The sequence below is a fragment of the Hibiscus syriacus genome, unplaced genomic scaffold, assembly GCF_006381635.1.
Source record: "Hibiscus syriacus cultivar Baekdansim isolate YM2019G1 unplaced genomic scaffold, ASM638163v2 tig00112293_pilon, whole genome shotgun sequence".
NCBI lineage: Eukaryota > Viridiplantae > Streptophyta > Magnoliopsida > Malvales > Malvaceae > Hibiscus > Hibiscus syriacus.
Window position 1 is genome coordinate 1,516,607 of NW_024063296.1, and position 22,056 is coordinate 1,538,662.

At 33.6% G+C, this 22,056-nt stretch overlaps 2 protein-coding genes and 1 pseudogene across 2 annotated transcripts in view; 1 reads left to right on the forward strand and 2 right to left on the reverse strand.

The window, feature by feature from the left end:
* LOC120177593 lies at positions 1 to 1,956 on the forward strand. Its single transcript, XM_039183690.1, has 3 exons — positions 1 to 315; positions 1,330 to 1,353; positions 1,457 to 1,956. Exons 1-3 carry the CDS (start codon positions 123 to 125, stop codon positions 1,747 to 1,749), a joined length of 510 nt encoding a protein of 169 aa, XP_039039621.1. The 5' UTR covers positions 1 to 122; the 3' UTR covers positions 1,750 to 1,956.
* Positions 1,957 to 2,082: 126 nt separating this feature from the next.
* LOC120177592 lies at positions 2,083 to 5,486 on the reverse strand (annotated as a pseudogene).
* A 12,561-nt stretch (positions 5,487 to 18,047) lies between these two features.
* LOC120177656 (protein ENHANCED DISEASE RESISTANCE 2-like) overlaps positions 18,048 to 22,056 on the reverse strand; it is a 29,721-nt gene continuing 25,712 nt past the window's right edge. The window contains exons 19-23 of the mRNA XM_039183730.1: positions 21,280 to 21,327; positions 19,666 to 19,809; positions 19,490 to 19,585; positions 18,691 to 18,792; positions 18,048 to 18,371 (exon numbers count right to left, since the gene is read on the reverse strand). Coding sequence (XP_039039661.1) covers positions 18,279 to 18,371; positions 18,691 to 18,792; positions 19,490 to 19,585; positions 19,666 to 19,809; positions 21,280 to 21,327 — 483 coding nt within the window. The 3' untranslated portion in view covers positions 18,048 to 18,278. The remainder of the gene's footprint in view (positions 18,372 to 18,690; positions 18,793 to 19,489; positions 19,586 to 19,665; positions 19,810 to 21,279; positions 21,328 to 22,056) is intronic.

Consider the following 22,056-nt stretch of genomic DNA (forward strand, 5'->3'; position numbering starts at 1 on the left):
ACATTAAAATTTAAAAGGGCAGCTGAAGCTGTTAATTTCATATTTATGGCCATCAATCACTGCATCCCTGGTTAGATCTCAATATTCCATCAACTCCATAAAAGAAAGAGAAATAGGAAACAATGTCAAGGCGATCAGGGACTTGCTTGAGGCTATGCCTTGTAACATTTGCCGTGGTTTCAGCACTTGCAGTTTGTGGACCTGCTCTTTACTGGAGATTCAACAAAACTCTCAAGCTTGGTGATTCCAAATCGTCCTGTCCCCCTTGCATCTGTGATTGTCCTCCTCCTCTTTCCCTTCTCAAGATTGCCCCCGGTATCCATTCTTCTCTCATTCTGGGTTGTTGTCAAATTTTGGTTTTGGTTCTGGGTTGTTGTCAAATTTTGGTTTTGGGGTGTAGTTATGGAATACGCATATTGGGAAATTTGAAATCTTGTGATCTGCTTTTGTTGCTAATTTTGCATTTTTGAGCTTTGGATTTGATACGAGTACAGTAGTTCTTCATTTGGGTTTAGATTTGTTTGTTATTCTTTGTGAAATTCTTGTTTCTTCAATTTGGGGTTTTGATCTGTTGCTGCTGCTGATGTCTCTGCTTGGTTGTTGATATGCAAGTAAACCCCAAATTGAATTCAGATTTGTGCTTGCTTAATCAGATATTGAGGTGAGTTGCTGTTGTATTATGGAACATCCAATCTCACAACAGGTAACTCTTGTGACAAAATTGTAGATAGTTTCGGGTCGAAACAGACGATACCTTGCATTACAAATACGAGCCTCTGCACCCAAACACTATATGTGCACAGTAACTCTGTTTATATTACTTGAATGGAGATTGCCATGTCTATATCCATTTCTGATTTGTATGCAGGGAAGTATGTTGAGTTAGGTGATGACCTTTCTGGGTTCTAGCTTACTAACCATGCAATAACATATCATAGTAAAGAATATGGGTTCCCTTTGTCTGGTGATTTTGATCCTTCTCCAGGTTTTACGTCAAGGACAGTGAACTGGTCTTACGTTCCTGGAATGACTATTGGTATATCATATCAGTTAGCTGCATTGTTGTATTTGTGAACTAATAACTTCATTTCTTTCACATCTGATATTATCGCCTCGTGTGTTTGGACTATATTACCTTGAGATGATGACCTTTCGTGCCGAATCTGAAGCTTCTTATGCATTTATGCTGTTGGTTTTCCTTGTTTTGTGTTTCCTCTAGTCTCAGCTGCAATTGTTGTAAAAGTTTGTCAAGTGTTCATGTGTTTGCTACTCGAAACTTAGGTTATCTCTATGTAACTTTTTTTTGTGATTTTGTTTCTTCTTTTGCAGGATTGACTAATCTCTCCATCACAGGTTGGAGTTTATTCTATTAACTCAAATTGGTTAAACTTATTTCTTTGTATTCAACTTTTTAATCCAAAAGCACGTATGCCTGAATCAAACTATGACAACGCAGATTGTGGAAACAATGACCCTGATCTCAAACAAGAGATGGAGAAGCAATTTGTGGACCTTCTGACAGAGGAGTTGAAGTTGCAGGAGGCCGTTGCAGAAGAGCATTCCCGCCATATGAACATCACCATTGGTGAAGCGAAAAGGGTGGCTTCCCAGTACCAAAAGGAGGTGGAGAAATGTATCGCTGCCACTGAAACCTGTGAGGAAGCAAGAGAACGAGCCGAGGCCTCGCTAATCAGGGAGAGGAAAGTTACAACATTGTGGGAGCAACGAGCTCGACAAATGGGTTGGTAAGGGGAATAAACTCCGTGTGGTTCATTCAATTATCCTAGGCTAGAATATTCTTGCAAGCAGGCAAGAAAAGTTGCTTGGTTAAATCTTGTTGGGGCAAAAGCCCCCAAAATATCTATTTCCCTTCTGTATTTTCACCTGTTTCAACTGTCATACTACTGTGTGGACATATATATTTATATTTTACATATAATAAAGTCTTATATGTACCGAAATTATGTTTATAAATGTTATCAACATCCATGGAAGCGCGACAACTTCTTTGATCACAACAAACTACAAATAAAATTACGAGAAAACGGACATGAAAGAAGCTAAAGCTATGAAAAGCTGAAATTATAAATTTCCCAAAGCTACTATTCAACACCAAAGTGTAAAAAGGACATGAAAAAGGAATTCCAAAAAGGGACAGAGAACCTCACTAGAAATCAGATGTTGGCAACTGAGAATAACTTACATAATGATACAAACACCTACAAAGAGTATGCTTATGGCCCTTTTCGCCATCTTTTATCCGAGAATAAGCATCGATGACAATAGGCTTAACTGTTTCATATACATGACCCAAGGGGGAATGCATCGAATCCAAATTCCCCATCCATCAACATGGTCTCGTTATACTGCTCCTGCATCACAGAATGCAGTTTTTTAAAGAATTTATGCTCATAACAAGTATATTTAGAACATACACAAGGGAATCAAACTGCGAAAGCCTTGTCATACAGGCTTAATCATGGAATTCATTATAACGCCAAAGGATCCATTATTATTTTGACCAAAATCATTTCGCGGCTTTGTCTGCTCAAAGAGGAAGTCTTCATCAGACGTCAATCTTGTGTCAAAAGCCGATTTGCCACCTTCAGGATGTTGAACATAAGAGGCATCACCATTTAGTTGACCGAAGAAAGAAATGTCGGTTGTTTTGCTGCTAACAGCAGCAATGCTTTGGTCCAACATAGACCCACTTGCAGCAACCAGGGAATCCATCCTGCCAAACGAACTGCATTTTCCCCACTGTTTCTTTGCCACATAATCTATATCATGAATTGCATTATTACTCGGACCGTTTTGGCACTGCATGTCTCTTCTAGAGTCGTCCAGACGTGCCGCACTGGCCATGGAAGAGGAAAGATCGATGGGGCTGTCATTTAGGTGAGAGCTCCTCCAAGAAACGCTTTCTTGCAAATTATTAGTCTGCAACTGCTCATGATCAAAAGCTTCACTTGTGGGCAATGAACTGGATAAGAAATCAGATAATTGAACAGTGCTCTGCCAGTTTTCGTGGCATCTAACACTCTGTCAAATGATTCCCACCAAGTGATGATTGATTTCCAAATTCATCACTATGTTGTGCCGTTTGTGTGTTTGCTAATGACAACAGATAGCCTGAGGCCGTAGATAGAGAACTGCTCTAGCTACCAATCGTCACTCTGGCATCCAGGAAATTTGTGGCAACACCAAAAGCATTCGGATTATTAACAGGATTACGTTCTCCAAAGCGGTTAGTGGACTTATTCTGCAATAGTTGGTTGAATTCCATTGATGTTAGGACCGCTTGAAATAGAGTTCCATTTTGATTCTGGTTTGAAGGCAACACAGCTGGCTGAATCTTCCCGAGACCATTGATTGAATTGTTCAAGGTTTGAGAATGTCCCTATTGAATCAAACCAGAAGAAATCACGTGTAGGCTTAAAGACTGAGGAGTTCAGTCTACCGAGCATCCCACCAGGTTGATAAGATGATAGAGTACCACTCGAAAGCCTTACGGGTCCAGTCAATGTGCAAAAATCTCCAAAGCCATCCATACGCAAGTAAGACGGATCTCTATTGCCTAATGCAGCAACCATGTTTGCTTGCTGGGTTGCAACAGTGCTGAGTCTTTTCAGGTAAAATCTATATTTCTGCAAGACGACACAAGACAAAAAGCTTAAAGAGGAGACTCAAAGGAAACTAAAGGAGACATAATTAGCTTATTGTATGCGAAGCACTTCTAAACATTGGGTTTGCTACTATACTTATTCAGTTATCTTCACAGAATATTGAATTTTTCTACAAAACAGACCTCCTAGTAACAAGATCCCATGTATGCTTATTATTGCAAGGGTAATACATTCATTGGAATCATGATGCGAAAAATAAAAAGAAAAGGAGCTTACCTGCAGATGGCTTGCCGCATTTTCCCTTGTGATCCCTTCAACATTCATAAGGTTAAGAATTTTCTTTGGAACAGCCTCTGCATTTGAATAAAGAGAAGAGAAAATGCAGTCAGACATGAACACTCTTATCTCAACATAAGACACTAAACAGCCCAAAACTCACTGTCAAGACCCAAATGATTGACGGCTGCAACAAACTTCCTATGCAGCTCGACGGACCAAACAACTCGAGGCTTCTTCTGGGTTGAGGGGTCCTCATTCTCATCTTCATTATCGCCACCCTCTTCTTCGTCATCTTCACTTTGGTCCTTTCACTTCTTAATGAATTTTTTGTCTGAACTGTTCATCAATGTTTGCCAACTTCTCCACTTCCTCCCTGAACCATATCTCTATTCTTGGCAGAACTTTGATCCTTGGAATCGAGCTTCTTTCTCCCGACCACATGCTGCGATATGTTCTTTAACTCCTCGATGCGAACGGGCTTTAAAAAGTAGTCACAAGCACCATATGTAATCCCCTTCATTACAAGCTCAGTATCACTATGAGCTGACAACACTGGGAAGTGGGAATTAGTCGAGAAAAAGCATTACGGTTAACGGTTACCGACTATCCATCCCACCAGAAAAAAAAAACATATGATCGAAAGAGAGGGTTTAGTGCTTACTGATAACAGGTAGGTCCCTTTCAAGCCCAAGAAGCTCAAGAAGCTTAAAGCCATCCATATCTGGCATATTAACATCAATGATAACCAAATCATACCTGTTCCTGTTTCCTCTCAACATTTAGTGCTGTAATTGCCTGATTTGTCGTGGTAACTGCAAGACAAAAGCCATAAATGATATGTTCAGAGTCAAATCTTGCATGCTACAATTACCAAAGTCCACATTCAATGCACACTGCAAAGCGCAACAGACAGATCTTCCGGTGTTCAAAAGTTAACCAATCACTTAATTAAGCCGAAGAAATGACACATTGAGGCAATTTACCAAACACCTTGCAAGCAATTTTCAAAAAGAAAAGAACTTACCTTGATATCGGCATTTACGAAGCAGATTTTCCAAAACTTTGAGGCTAATAGGATCATCATCCACGGCTAAAACATGCATACCATTTGGAAACCGGTCTTTGCAGTCATCTTTACGACTAGATCCACCCATTCTCCTCCATAGTCATTTATGAATAACAATAACAATAAAAGAGAAAACCAAACGAAAACAGAGATCACAGAGCCGAAGATTTCAATTGTTTCAAAATTATCCACTGTTTTTTTTAACTTCCAAGTAAAACCCAGATAGCCAAAACCCCAAAAAAAGAAAGAAAAAGAAAGTACAAGGACAAAGAGTGAAAGTAAGAGAGAATTGGAAACTAGAACTGTGTTTAGAAGAAGAAGAGAGAAAAGCTTTGCAGGTGAAAGGTATAGGAAGGGACTATGATGTTGATAGCCCAAAGCAGAGTTAAGATGTTTCAACTCTCCAACAAAACATCAAACTTTAAGAAATTTGTAGTATCTTTTTTTTTCTTTTTTTAGTTTGTTGGGTGCAACATTCTCTCTCCCTCATTTTCTCTAGGTTTTTGCTCAACTCATTCTCTCTCTGCCCTGTATTTCAGTATTTGTTTTTAGCTTTTTCTTGTCAACCAAACAGAGAGAATTTTTTTATTATTATTTCACTATTGAATAAACTACACAAATGATCTTCAAACTTTTACGATACTTACATTTCAGTCATCAAACTTTTAAAATTTACAAAATAAATATTAAATTTTTAATTCGCTTCCATTATTATCATTGCCATTAAGAAAGGATAGCACTGTACAGGTACAACGCCAAGAGAAGGCACTGGCGCCGCACCAAGCTAGGGTTCTAAGCTCAACAGGGTAATTTGGATTGAAGAGTCCAAGTATTGTTTGCTGAGTTTTATTTATGTGGGAATTTGATGGAATATTTCATGCCATGAATTTGGTTTAGCTGATGTTTGAGTTTTATACTCTGCTTTTAGTTCTTATGTTCATCTGTGTGCTTTGTTGGTTGCTATTTTAAAATTGCCAGGTAACACTTGTTATGATTTAAGCTAGTTTTTGAAGTTCTATACATTGCCTGATGCATTAAGATTGTGTAGTGCTATTAGATAGAATATGAAGATTAGATTACTTCAGGGATAGGGACTAACACGAGTTTTTATATAGGGATGTAAACCCGAGCTATATTAAAAATTTAGGAGCATAAAATTATAAAATTAGGGGAGTATACAATTAAATCATAAGTAGAAAATATTAAAAAAAATATTTGAACTATATGAGAATTTGAAATTTTTTTAAAACATTATTGGTCCATCCCTATATGGACCACATTGAAATATGCAAGATGTCATTGAGGCCTTGTCTTAATGGCAAGGGAACATAATAAAATTTGTTTAATTATTCTTAATGTAAAGTTTAACCATGAAAATAGAAGAAACAATAATATACAAAATGCTAATGAATGGTTGATTCTTAACTTGAGGGGAAGACCAATATTAGAATATACCTTATTTCCCATTGTTTGCTGGAACCTATGGTCAGCAAGAAACAATATTTTGTGTGATGATCATTTATAAGTTTGATCCGCCTCACAAATACTTCAGCTTAATCCATATTTTTTTATTTGTAACTAGTATTTTTTTCATATATATATATATTATGCTAAATATTTGTTCACATTATTAAAATTGCATTAATATTTAAGAAACATTTGGTATTCACTTCATTTTTATTCCATTTAACAAAATTTGATATTATTAGTAATATCATATTACCATCTTTGAAAAAACTTGATTACGTAATCTTATACCAAATCCAAATAAATTATACATTTAATACCTAAACTATTCTTTTTATTTCGTTTTGATACATATTTTTTATTTATTTTTTAATCATACTCAATGTTTAGTTTATGACTCAATTTGATACTTCGTCGTTAAAAAATTAAAAAAAAAATACTGAGGTGATAATTGTCTATTTTTTCATTGATAACATGACATTACCTTATGGTGACACACGTCAACATCATTATTAAGTTTTTAACAACGAGATGTCAAAATGAAACTTAAACTAGGTATGATTTTAAGAAAATTAAAGTTTGAATATAAAAAAAGTAAATATAATAAATTTGGTACTAAATGTATAGTTTTAGCGGTGAGCATTCAATCGAGTCGAGCTAAAAAATTTTTGAGTTAGAGTTTACAAGTTGTATTTTACAACTTGAACTTAACTTGAAATTTTTTTCGAGTCGAGTCAAGTTTAATAAATTTGAGTTGAGATATTCGAGTTTTTATGTTAATTTTATGAAAATTATTTGTAGTATTATGGTAATGATGGTTCCAATTTTTCAACTTTTTCTAACCATAATATATATATATATATATATATATATATATATATATATCATATTCTTTTCATGTCATAATGTTATTTAATATATCAAATTAAAATATAAAATTATAAAATATATTCAAAATATTATATTTTTCTTTATTTTGAAGGTAACATATTGATGAGAATATAAAAGAGTTAAGAAATTAATAGTAAGAGAGAATCTACAAACAATTGCAATCAAAAGATAAAATTGAGTACAATGCAATCTTAAGGTCTAAATAAAAAAGAGAGTATATTTTTAGTAATGTAAGTTATGTCTCTAGATAAAGTTTCGGATTATCTTGTAAATGTTAGTATTTTAGTTTATCTCTAACTCTAGCCTATTTTATAAATAAGGATAAAGTTAACTTAGTTAGGACTAGAACTCTTAATTTAACTAGGACTCTAGCACATCTCTTATATATTGCTTATTGTATTGTTTCTAATAAAAAGCAACGGTGAATAAAAACTTCTCTTCTTCATCGGTAAATATATTTTCTACATGGCATCGGTTAGGTTAGATCTTATCTCATTCTGTCCCGCCCACAATGGTCTACCTAACCTCTGCCAAGGTTGTTTTTGAGGCTCGTGACGATAGCATCTCTTTAGCTTCATTGACTTCTTCGCTTGTTTTTACTCTATGGATTGTTGATTTTGGGAATAGTGATCATATGATTGGGGATTTCAAACTATTTTAGAATTTTAATAGAGCAATATCTTCTTTTAGTTTTTGAATTGATGATGGTTCGATTTCGACTATTGCAGGCAGTGGAACTGTTCGGCTAAACCTGCATATGATTTTACACTTTGTTCTTTATGTTATGAATTTGGCTTGCAATCTCTTTTCTATGAGTAAATTATCTACTGACTTTTATTGCAAGGCTAGTTTGAAATTCAAGTTCTGGGAAAGTGATTGGTAGTGTTAGGTTTTGTGGTAGCCTTTACATTTTGTATGTCTCTCCTCCCATGCAAACCCATGTCAACTCTAGTATTTTGTTTCCTTTTGTTTCGATATTTCCATTGCATAATGATGTTTTGATTAAAATATTTTTATGACACTTCATGTTAGGTCATCCTAATTTTTCCTATATTATATATGTTGTTTCCAAAGTTACTCATTCATAAACATCATTCATCGTTTTCTTGTGATATTTTTCATCTTGCCAAACAAACCCGAAATACATATTATCCTTCTCCATATCACTCATCCAAACCTTTTACCATTATACACAGTGACGTTTGGGATCTCTTTCATGTTAAAAGCTTAAATGAGGTTTGTTGGTTTATTTCATTTGTTGACGACCATTCCTGTATAACATGGACTTTTCTTATGCACCATAAATCTAAGGCTGGGATATCTTTAAACAATTCCACAAAATAGTTCAAACTCAATTTCATTGTTCTATTTGAATTTTAAGTGGAATAATGGTAGTGAATATTTTTCTCACTCGTTGAGGTCTTTCTTTCAGGAAAAGGAGATTGTGCAATCATTTATTATGTCAATTCACCTCAATAAAATAGGGTCGTTAAGTGTAAAAATTGTTATCTTCTTAAGGTTACCAGGTCACTTCTTTTTTACCAATGTTCTTCAATATCTTTGGGGTGGGGCTCTCTTAACTGCTACATATCTCATTATCCATATATCTAGCAAGGTTCTTTAATTCCAGTGTTCTAAGGATGTTTTTACTTAGTTTTCCCCCATTAAACCTTTGACTACTCGTGTTCTTCTTCGAGTCTTTGGTTGCACTATTTTTGTTCACGACCATACTATCTCTAAGTCTAAACTCAATCCTCGAGCGATTCGGTATCTTTATTGGTACTCTTCTCAATAAAAAAGGTTATCGGTGTTATTGTCCTTAAACTAAGAAGGTTTTCACTTTATGGATGTTACCTTTCTTGAATGTAAACTTTTTTTTTGAAATCCAGGGGAAGCATGTGAGTGAGTTCAACTTTTAGCCTTTCTCGATTACTATTGAATTTTCAATCGCTTTTTTTTTCTATTTAACACTACCAACATTAAGAAACAAAGCCTTGACACCATCGAATCACAAGATCTTGAAGATCACACCACTGAAACAAATAATCTTGAAAATTAAATCCACCTACATCAAACCTTAAACCCATAAAATTCTCCTAGAACACCAAATTCACTTATTTCACCATTTATCTCCTAAATCAAAAAACTTATTTTGTACAAACAAAACCCGAAACACATAGTAGTGGTCTCCACACAGCCTATGTACTGCCAAGAACCGAAACTATGTTTGAATCCCTTAGATAGTGAAGAAGGGGATCAGAATATGCCTAGTGAGTTGTATGTCTTGGTTGATACTAGTGAGTTACCAATTGCTCAAAGAAAGGGAGAATGATAGTATACAAATAACTCTATTAATAAGTTTATGACTTATGGTAAACTAATGCATGTTTTTAAGAATTTTACAGCTAAGGTAAATAACATTCACATTCCAGACTTAGTAGAGAAAGAATTAAAAAGTTTATAGTGGAAGAATGCAATAGAAGAAGAACTTTCGACACTTGAAAGCAACAAAAACTTGGATTATTGTCGATCTTCCTAAACACATGAAATCATTTGATTGAAAATGAGTCTTTACAGTAAAGTACAAAGCAGATAGTAATGTTGAACGATATAAGGCAAGACTTGTGACAAAAGGTCTCACTTAGACTTATGGTGTTAACTATAAAGAGATTTTTGCTCCAGTTGCAAAACTTAACATGGTAACAGTATTACTATCCTTAGTCGTGAATGAGGATTGGGTGCTTCATCAGTTAAAATCAAGAATGTGTTCTTAAATGGTAATCTCGAAGAAAAGATCTATATGCGAGTTCCACCATGAGTGTAAATAACAACAAAAAATCTGAAGTCTTTATATGGATTAAAACAATCTCCTACGGCTTGGTTTGACAGGTTCACTAAGGTACTTTTGCGAGACAACTAAAAAGCAGTGTCAATATGATCATACCCTATTTCTCAAGACTGCATCAAACAAGAAATGCATTCTTAATTGTCTACGTTGATGATATCATTGTAACCCCCTTTATCCGATCTAGATGAAACAGGTCGGATCCAAAAGGCACGTTAACTAAGTTTCCTAAAAACTTACCGGGCGTTATTTAAGATATGTTAAAATTAGCCCTCGCATTTATTCATTTCAAATACTTTATGTAACCAAAATAAATCAATGATATTTAAAAAAAGTAACTCAAACATTTATCAAATTCAGAGTTCAATTCCCAAAGTCCAAAACAAAATTGTATGTCCAATGTCCCATAATATTTAAACATAACAAATGTTAACTAAATAACATATTAATAAAAATAAGGAATAAAAAACCAAGTGAAATGTCATACTGTGAATAAAACCTGAATAAAGACGTAACTTCAAGTATCGATTCTCTTAATCCGAGTATCTAAAAAAGAGAAACTAATGGGGTAACCTAATAAGCTTATTGTCTCTAAAGTGCAAAACAAACACGTCATAACATAATCTAAATTAATCAATATTAATCAAAGTTCGAATCAAACAGTGATAATCATATAATTGAATGTTGTGCAAATGCTCATGAACCCACCCGTACTCCTGTCACGCCATTCGAAGAATGGGTTCCCCCAAAACCAAACTATCTACAATCAAACCACACCGTATAAAGTGGGACCTGCCACAAAAGTAGAGGTCACTGAATCCGAAAGTGACATTCACCTCATCGAATGAATGCATTGAACTTCCCTTATAAAAATTTGTCCCGATATGACATGCAAAATGACATACAAATATGATTTCTGATCGAATCCAAATAAAAAGTATTACGTAATCAAATATCTGAAGTATATATTATGGTTTACGATAATTCCATGCAATCACATATTCTATACGCACATCACATAATCCAATTCTGACAATTCATCATGCATAAACTTAGTATTTTCCAAATCATATTGAACACAACTGATTTCACATTCAAACATGCTTTCAAGTATTTTACCAAACGACCCAACAATCAAGCAATTAAGTAAACATATGTAGCACCGATAGAGACACACTTTGACAAATAGCTAATGACATTAATATCATTTCCCACTGTTGGCCAGAACAGTGGATCGACCCAAATCAGAACCTACGAAATATTTTAAATACATAAATAAATTATTCTAAACTAACAACGAAGTCTGTCGTACTAAAAATTATCAATTAACACTTATGGTCAACACGAGCCATACAAATCTGTTTGTAATTCGTGGGTAATAGCGGAGAAGGCGGTAAGACGATTCCCATTTCAATTTCTCCTTTAAAATTGACAACGTCCTATTCAAATCCCAATTTAACAATTTTATATTACGAAATAATAAATTAACGGTGAATTAAAATTAGGGTAAAGTATAGTAATGGTCACTAAACTTTTCTAAAGCTTTTATTTAGGTTCCCTAACTTTTAAAACTTACAATACAGTCTTCCAACATTTAGTCCGTTTGCAATATGGTCTCCACTGTTACACTGTCATTAGTACATTTGCAACATGGTCACTGAACTTTTTAGGCACTTGTATTTTGGTCCCCTAACTTTTAAAACTTGCAACATAGTCCTCAATTTCATTCTAAACTCCAAATTCCTTTTCGATCTCGAATTTCCTTTTTTTCTCATATCTTCTCATTTTCAGCGTAACTTTTTAAGTCGGGGATGCATGGGAAATTCTAATCTAACTTTGAATTATGTGGAGGTGTTAACTTGAATAAGGGTCCATTGAGAGAAGACCCGACCAAGAGACTATCGAGACCATCAACGATTCAATGTGTAATGTTAGATACATGTCATCTCAGGTGAAACATAGATGTTCGATGAAATGCTTGTGAGAAAAAAATGGGGTTAGAAATGCAGAGTTGATAAATACTACTAAGATGAACTAAGTATCATTGTTGAAAGTCACTCACAAAGTTGGAATTATTTTGTATAAATGATATATAATAATTTCTTCGTTTAATCCTTGTGGTTAAAGATTTTCCAACAGATGATCAAATATAATGAAATCCCAAACAGCGCATTCACCTCTTAGTCTCTTTCATAACTCGAAAGGCATCATGACAGGGTCAAGTAACTGCTCCAAATATATTACCTTGTCATGATGCATTTCTAGTTGCGTGCATGCAAAATTGTCTTCTAAATCTATAATTCAATACAATTCAACTGAAAAATTTCCAAAACATGTAAAAACTCCAATTTGTTCACGATATATCAGTCCCATAATCAACATGAACTTATTAAAAAGAATACGAGCTCAGAGGATGCCAAAAACCATAGGTCGGATCAATACAATTTCCAGTAAACTAGTACCAGCAGTCTCTCTTATTGAGCCTTGAGATTTCACTATGTCGATACTCACAACCAATTCCATGATTTAAAGAAAAATCAAACAAGAAGATAAAAAAATTTAGCCTAGGACCCTCTTTCACTTCTATTATGATTGACTGAATATCTTTCATAAGGAGTACTAAAAGTTTTGATTAAAAAGAAAGAAAGAAAATTAGATGGTTTTGGTTCAAAACTAACACTGAATATCCAGATCATTGACATGTAGTTCCAGAAACATAAAAATTTCAACAACAAAAAACACAATGCGAGCTAAAAACGGGAAAGTGCAAAAGAGGAAAATCTTACTTCCAGATAGCACAAAAGAGAAAATAAATACCTTTTTGCAAGTGAGGGGAGAGCTAAGAAATAAACGCAATCGGTGTTACGTTCCAGCAATTCTTCATCTATTTTTTAGTTGTAAATAAAAAGCTGAAAGACAGAGCACTACTTGGGTTTAAAATTTTACATGGCAGAAAATTGAAAAAAAAACAAACGAGAATACATATGAGCGAAAGAGACTGATAGTTGAATACGCTGTTTGGGATTTCATTATATTTGATAATCTGTTAAAAAATCTTTAACCACGAGGATCAAATGAAGAAATTATTATATGCCATTTATACAAAATAATTCCAACTTTGTTGGTGACTTTCAACAATGATACTTAGTTCATCTTAGTAGTATTTGTCAACTCTGCATTTTTAACCCCATTTTTTCTCACAAGTATTTCATCGAACATCTATGCTTAAGCTGAGATGACCTGTATCTAACATTACACCTTGAATCGTTAATGGTCCAGATAGTCCCAAGGTCGGGTTTTCTCTCAATGGACCTTTATTCAAGTCAATACCTACACATAATTGAAAGTTAGATTATAATTTCCCATGCATCTCCGACTGAAAAGTTACGATGGAAATGAAAAAAGAGAAGAGAAAAAGGAAATTCGAGATTGAAAAGGAATTTGGAGTTTAAAATGAAATTGAGGACTATGTTTCAAGTTTTAAAAGTTGGAGGAACTAAATCCAAGCGCCTGAAAAGTTCAGTGACCATATTACAAACGTACTAATAGAAATGTAACGGCAGAGACCATATTGCAAACGGACTAAATGTTGGAGGATTGTATTGCAAGTTTAAAAGTTAGGGGACCTAAAAGAAAGCTTTAGAAAATTTCAATGACCATTACCTTAAAATTATTTCCAACTCGATCGGAGAATCGATAGTAGGTTTGGTTCGAATATAACAAGTTGTCGATATATTTAAACAGGACTGCCAGCGTTGAAATTTCACTACCAGTTGTCACGGACAGCCTTGTCATGCCTTAATCGATCGACGACGACACAAAGAAGGGTTGGAAAGAACCGATATCACCTAACCGGAACAGATAAGGGCTTTTTTCATGGCCAACATGCTACCCAACTGCGTCTAAGTCCAGTTAGGTCTTCCCCGACAAAAACCTGACCACCCACGACCATAAACGGACAAGCACGACGATGGCACGGGTTGTATTGCGAGTCAAAGCTCGCGGGTTTCATGATAACCATCTCCAACGACAACGGCTATGAACTTGGTTATGATGGGGTTGTGAGGAATGGCCATCGAACCTACCTTAATGATGAAAGATGACACGACGATGGAAAAACTCCACGAACAGTGGCGTTTCTAGTGTTTCGAAGAAGAAAAATAAGAATGGAGGAGTCACACGAGATTTAAATATATTAGGTTTAAAGTTCAACATATAATAAAATTGGTTTGATTACAAAATTGGTCATCTAAACATCTACAGTTCTCGAAAATGGATCCAAACTTTTAAATTTTGCTATTTGGCCACCATAAAGAAATTAGGAATTTGAACAATTTTCCCAAAATCCTAGGGTTTTGAATTGGGAAATTTAGGGTGTTACAATCATCATCACAAGTGATGACTAGATAGAGAGATTGAAGGTGTTACAGGCGAGAGAGTTTGATCCCAAGGATTTTGGGACTTTACGATATTTTTTGGGGCATGGAAGCGATATCAAGAGAGGGTATTGTTATCAACTAAAGGAAGTATATTCTAGATAAAAGGTGAGCTTTTGATCGAGTTGAGTCTAGTCAAAATATTTTAAGTTATTCGAGTTGATGAGTCATATTTTACAACTCGAACTTAATTTGATTTTTTTTCGAGTCGAGTTATTTGAGTTTTTATACTAATTTTATTATAATTATTAATAGTATTATGGCAAGGATTTGTTCCAATTTTATTATAATTATTCTTTTCACATTATAATGTTATTCAATAATCCAATACAATCTAAAATTATAAAATATATTCATAATATTATATTTTAAAGAAAGTATTTTCAGGGTAAAATATTGATGAAAGTATAAAAGAGAGTCAAGGAATTAATGGGAAGAAAGAATTTGCAAACAATTGTAGTCAAACGACCAAATTGAGTAAAATACAAAGTTAAGGGACTAAATAAAAAGAGTGCATTTTTAGTAAAAAGTAAGAATTGAAGTTATGTGATATATGAGCGTGTGGTTCAAGTTTGGTAAAAAAATAGACTTAAAATAAAAGACAAGTTGAAGAAATAAAGAAATAATGAAAAATTGAGGGACTAAATTGAAAAATAGAAAATTTGTTAACAAAAAGAATAATTAAAAGTACATATGTATTCTATTATGGTTTAAGAGCATGCGATTCAAATATGATAAAAAAAGACTTAAAATGAAGGAGAAATTAAAAGAACAATGAAATCATTGACTAAATCATAAAACTATTAAAATACTTAGTCAAATTTTTGGTTTTTTGAGCAACTCAAAATTTCAACTCGACTTAAACTCGAAAACCAAATTGATAATTCGAATTGACTAAAATAACTAGAAATTGAAAAAAATTGATTTTTTGAGTAGAGTCGAGTTTTCCTCACCCCTAATCCTAGACTTGCTTTCTAAGGCTGGAATGACTGTTTGTAAGCCTTTATAAACTCCCATGGAAGTAAATTTGAAGTTCAATAAGGAAGGTAGTCCCGTAAATAAATAGTGATATCGAAAGTTGGTAGGTAAGCTCATTTATTTATCTATAACTAGGCCATGCACAACTTTCTCTGTCAACATTGTGAGCCAGTACATGAATGGTCCTAGAGAAGAACATCTAGACAATGTGTATCGAATTTTAAGGTATTTGAAAATGAGATCGAGACATGGGTTAATTTTTAGAAAACATGATGATAGGACAATAAAGATTTTTTCCAGATTCTAGCTAGGCTGGAGAACTAACGGACAAGAGATTAATTACGAGTTACTCTTCATTCGTTTTAGGAAATTTAGTGACTTGGAGGAGCAAGAAACAATTTGTAGTTTCCAGAAATAGTATTGAAGTAGAATTTAGGGTGATGATACTTGGAATATGTGAATTTGTTTGGTTACAAAGGCTTTTAATTGAGTTGGAGGTGTGGGATAGCCATTATTTTGAATTTCAAAGTGACAACAAGTCAGCAATAAGCATTGTTAAGAATACAGTTCATCACGATAGAACAAAACATGTGGAGATAAACAAACATTTTATTTCCGAGAAGGTGAATGGTGACACATTAAGGTCCGTTTGTTTCACTGAAAATGTTTTCCTGGAAATGTTTTCTATAAAATGAATTATATTTTCTGAAAAACATTTTCTAGAAAAAGTTTTACAATGTTTGGAAAATGTTTAAACCTCTTTTCCACTAGTTGATGAATTTTTTAAAAATTATTTATTACAATTAATAAAGATAATAAAATAATACTATTTATCATAAAACTTAATATTATTATTTTTAAAATATTAAAATAATTTATTTATTATTAAAATATTATTTTTATAATTTTATTAATAAAATATTAATATTGGTATATTTTCTTGAGAAAAAAAACTATAAATACTATAAATTATTTATTAAAGTAATAGTGTTATATTATATTTTAAAAATATTAATTAGTATATTTTAAATATATTTATTAAAATATTATTAGATTATTATATTAATATTAAATATATAAATAATATTATTCATTATTAATAATTTAATAATATTATTTCTATGAAATTAATAAATAATTTATTATATATTATTAAAATAAAAATATAATATCTTATATTATTATAATATAATTGATTATTTTATTATAATATTAAAAATATTATATTATATTATTAGAAATATTAATAAATGTATTTTTAAATATTTTTAATAATTAATATTTTGATTAAAATGATATTAAAATATTTTATTAATATTAAATTCATAGAATAAATTATTTTGAGTCTTTATTCTTTGAAGTAAAATGTTCAAAAAATGATTTATGAAAAATCAGACCGTAAGTCATTTTTCAGAAAACAAAAAGAAAATTATGTTGACCAAGAAAATATTTTACGTTAACCAACCAATTTTCCTCCAACCAAACACTAAAAAAAAAATAAGAAATACGTTTTCCGAAAAATGTTTTATGTTGAAACAAAAGAACCCTAAGACTAAGTTATGTTTTTTCCAAAAATTAGCTAGAAGACATCCTAAACAAGGCACTTACAAGGGTTACTTTTGACGAGAACACATCCAAACTGAATCTTTATAATATTTTCTCCCCAACTTGAGGAGAATGTAAGTTATATAATGTTTCTAGATATTTTGTAAATATTAGTATTCTAGTTTATCTCTAACTCTAACTATTTTGTAGATAAGGATAAAGTTAAATAGGACTCTAGCACATCTCTTATATATAGTTATTGTATTGTTTATATTAAAAAAGCAACGGTGAGTAAAACCTTCTCTTCTTCATTAGCAAATATATTGAAGTTACATAAGTTTTCTATAGTAGTATATGAGCATGTCATTCAAATTTGATAAAAAAAACTTAAAATAAAGGAAAAATTAAAGAAATAAGAAAATTATGAAAATTTGAGGGACTAAATTAAAAATAAAAAACTTGTTATCAAAAATAAGTATTGAAAGTATATATGTATTCTACGATAGTTCAAGAGCATGTTTTTCATATTTTGATTAAAATAGACTTAAAATGAAGGAGAAATTAAAAGAATAATGAAATCATGGATTAAATTGTAAAAATGTCAAAATACATAGTCAAGTTTTTCAGTTTTTTGAGTCAAAATTTTAAATTTCAATCGACTCGAACTCAAAAACCAAATTGATAGAAAATTCGGGTTTTCGAGTCAAGTCGAATTTTGCTTAAACCTATATAGTTTACCTCAAATTTAAATGCAAAGAAAACACATACGGCCGTCTCTCAACAAACGCTTGTCGCAAATGACAATGGATACAGGGGTTTAAAAAAAAAACCTTCGAAATTTGTCCCAATGACAGATTGCACCGTATGTTTCTTCGACCAAACCATGTCTCAAATTGGGAGAAACTTTAATGTCCAAAATACACCAGTTGTTTCTTCAACCAATATGATAATGTTCATGTATGTAAAGTGAACTGCAAACTGAAATAATAAAGAAAAATTTGGGCTGCAAATGCCACCTAATGTTTGGAAGCTAACTCAACAGTAATCTAATACCATATCGGAGACGTTTATGATCGGAGCCTACTCATCGCAAGGACCACAAGATGCTTAGAGATGGAATTATATTTATAACAAAGTGTTTAACTTCAATCGTTAAGCGGTACAGCAGATTCAGGCTTAACACGATTTAGTCGAACGGTGCCCAAAATGTACTCAGGCAATTCTGACTCTTCCTTTGCCTGCAAAAGGAGAGCAATTGTCAATGCATAGGGTTCAGATGTATAAAGTAGGAACAATTCAACTTTACACAGCACCTAAAGGTTATCTAGTGTGCATTTCTATATACTTTCATCGTCGTGATATAGAACACGGTCATGAATTTCACAAAGTTTCACAGATGATTCAAACAGCAAATGAACAGAATTCACTTGACGGTTGCGCATGATAATTAACCATAACACATCACAACCATTAACAAAGATGCGGTCTTGGCAGAAAACGAAAGGCAACGCTAGGACATGGTAGTTTTAAAACTAACAGCAGAAGAAAGGCACAGACCTCGATTAATATTGCAAGATCTACTACTAAGCTTGTGACATATCCAAGGACAAGGCCAATGACACTTCTTGCTACAGATGATGACCCGATATCCACATCAATCTGCACAAGAGAAGATTCGGAAACAGCATCATCAAGTTGTTCGATACCAGGTAGGCATTAAATTCTCAATCTATTGGAAAGATAATTGCGGTATATATCTCTGCTTCTAAGAGTTTAACATCAGCAGACGTCGTAATCTAGTGTAGGTCAGAAAATATGAGATCTCAAAGTTCCCACTTGATTCATGCAATTATGTTTAGCATATAATTTGTGGTTAACATTTTTTCGGTGAAATGCATCACTACTAAAACACGAGGTCAAATTATGATTTCGGTCCAATTGTGCTCAAATTTGGGATTTAGTCTCTGTACTTTAATTTGACATAATTTGATCCCAACACTTTTATAATTTCATTAGTTGATATCCATATAGTTAACACTTTGATATGCTTACATAGATTTCTTTACCTTAAGAACCCCCTTTCAACTCATCATGCTATGCTAACACGGAGTTTTTTTCTGTTGGAAGGGACTTTTCAAGAAAACCCCAACATCAGCATTTTACAAAGAATAGTTAACGCTGTTGGCTATTAGGATTAATTAATAACATCATAAAAGTATAGGCACCAAACTGAAGTACAGGGACTAAAACCTAAAGTTAAACATAGTAGAGAAACCATAATTTGACCAAAATAAAATATAGATGCATAAATCACTTGCAGCCTATTGAGGCAAACAAATTAGCAAGGTTGCATTACCTCAAGAAAGTTGTCTAGTCTGAAATACTTGCAGGTAACAGCTTTCCCAAGTAGGCAAGCTTTTGTTCCAACTGCACGCTTGACAATCCAATAGCCCTGTGCATTTGAAAGAAAATAAGCATTTCAATAAAATAGATACATGACACTAGAAGTGTCTACAATATAGCATTCCATACCTCAACAATACTTGGAATCAGTTTAAATCTTGCATCGCGAAACATATCTGTTCCATCCACAAATCTTCCCAATAAAGAATTTTTATTCACGGGCCTATCAGAAGCATAGTAAAGGACCAAACTATAGTTTGGTTTCGCAGGGACCTGAAAGTGTGATAGAAGAACATATATATCCTCTTTGAAAGACCAAAATGGAACTAGTTGCAAACAACATAAGTATTACATTAAAGTTCTCCCCAAGCAACCCTGCTTCCGATTTTCATCCTCAAAAGTCAGTATTCTTTGGAGAACAGTGGATGCTAGAAGGGGATGTGTAAAGGCCAGAGAGTGATCTTAATCGACCATAGTTACATAAATCGCTCAATAGCCCACGATCTACGTACTGTACGCTGCGATCCAAAATGCGGTACGAACGCGTTCCAGGTCGTTTCAAAATCGCGATTCGGTACGAAAGCTTATACGATCCAAAATTGACCATCCAATCGACCCCATTGATGTTCAAATCGCGATTTGAAGCCATCGATTCATCGTTCTGGACAATAAAAAAATGCGAACAGACAACCAATTTCATCAATTCGACTGTTCAATTCCATCCACACTGACGCGGGAAAGAACGACGTTGACCGGCCCTTGGATTTCTATTCACACTTCATGACCGAGGATTCAGTTAATCAATCATATTTTTCATTCACACAACATAAATTATGGATTCTTTATCTTCTGATTTTAACTACTATAAATATTTAAGTTAGTCGCACAGCACAGAGCCACAGACAGTGTCGATTACCTGATTACCTTCCTACAGTGTCGATTTCCTTCACTAAGCCACAAACTCTTCTTTTCTTCTTCAATTTCTGTTTTTTATCACTGCAAATCTGCAATGGCATTTGGCCAGAATCATCGAAGAGATAGTGACTATGATGAGAACGAGACTGGAATCAGTGAGACACAAGGTTACATTGACCTTGATGATGATGTGCAACAAACAACAGCAGCAAATGAGGGCAGTGGCAGTCATTCAGAAAAAGTAACCGAAGAGAAGGATCCTATTAAGCCACTCCTTGATGAAGTAACCTTCATTTGTGCAGGAAATAGCAAGAATGCGGGAGCTAAGAAACTGGTACATCGTACCAATTTATATGGTACATCGTATAGGAGTGATCCGAAATGAGCCTAGCCCCCCTCGTACCGAATTTTAGGGACCTAGCGAATTGCGATCCCGTTCCACGTTCCCATACTGGAGCGTACCGCGATCCATGTGATTATGTAATCGACCATTAAAAGTAGTAAAAATTGTTCAAAATTTTCCACCGTAGTCTTTGTATCATCCACTAGTACATGCATGTCTATTTACTGATTAGCATTTCTTTAAATAAACACATAATATTCTTTTTTGAAACTATAGCCTAAGCATCAGAATGGCAAACTTTTATGTCCCAAGCAAAACTTTCATCTTTTAATGGTTAGTTTTCTGCTGTAGTCTTTAACCTGGAACAATATTCTTCATAACTAATGGAAGAGTTTAATAAAAAATTCCAGTATAAGAAAGATATTTTGTTCAAGCGCATGCACCCAGCACTGATAAAAGAGGTTAAGATGCATCTACATACATACCTCGAGATTAATCACCAGGATAAATGGAAGCTTTTTTCCAGCATCTGTCTGTAAATGAAAAATAGCAGTAGGTCATAACTCATAAGCTGTTTTACAACTATACAAATTCACGCACAAGAGCTAAAATATTTGCAAAATTAGCTTGTTCCAGCAGGAAAGGAACCTTTGGTGTCTGGTGTAATAAAGAATATCAAAAGGGTGTTATTTATCTTTAGAACATAAATAATCCCATATACTAGGAATATAAAGATGGAAGAATAGATAGTTCGACAGTTCCAAAAAAAATTATAGTCTCTAACAACCTGTAGGAGTAGCAAACTGTTTGCTGCTGGATATAATCCAAGTATAAACGTCAATTCAACGGTCCTCAAATTAAAATATCACCAAACTGAAACGAAAATCTAAAAAACTGCAAGTCTACCTAGGATGTAAATAATGATGAGTGAGAGAGTCAGAAAAGAAGAGAGAGAAAGAGAAAAAGGTCAGTCTTCCTCCGGCGTGAGTTGGACTGCTTTCATTGACAACCTAAGTAGGAGAGTCTCTAGAAGAGAGTTATGGAATCTTTTTCTCGATCAGGGTCAGGTGGTGAGAGTCTTCATACCAAATGTGATGAACAAACCAAAGTATAAATCTTCCACGTTTGCTTTTGTTCAGTTTGGTAACGAAGCAGGGCTGAGGAGGGCAGTCGAAAACTTAAATGGGTTGTGGATTGATGGGAGGAAATTTTTTGTTGGAGTTGCAAAATACCAGAAAGACTGGTTCATCTCGATCTCTAGT

What these genes read in the sequence shown, in the direction of transcription:
- LOC120177593 (XM_039183690.1), top strand. Translation starts at nt 123, where the DNA reads ATGTCAAGGCGATCAGGGACTTGCTTGAGGCTATGCCTTGTAACATTT. An exon ending in CCTTCTCAAGATTGCCCCCG is followed by an intron (nt 316 to 1,329) that starts GTATCCATTCTT and finishes CTTCTTTTGCAG; the next exon opens with GATTGACTAATCTCTCCATC. An exon ending in GACTAATCTCTCCATCACAG is followed by an intron (nt 1,354 to 1,456) that starts GTTGGAGTTTAT and finishes ATGACAACGCAG; the next exon opens with ATTGTGGAAACAATGACCCT.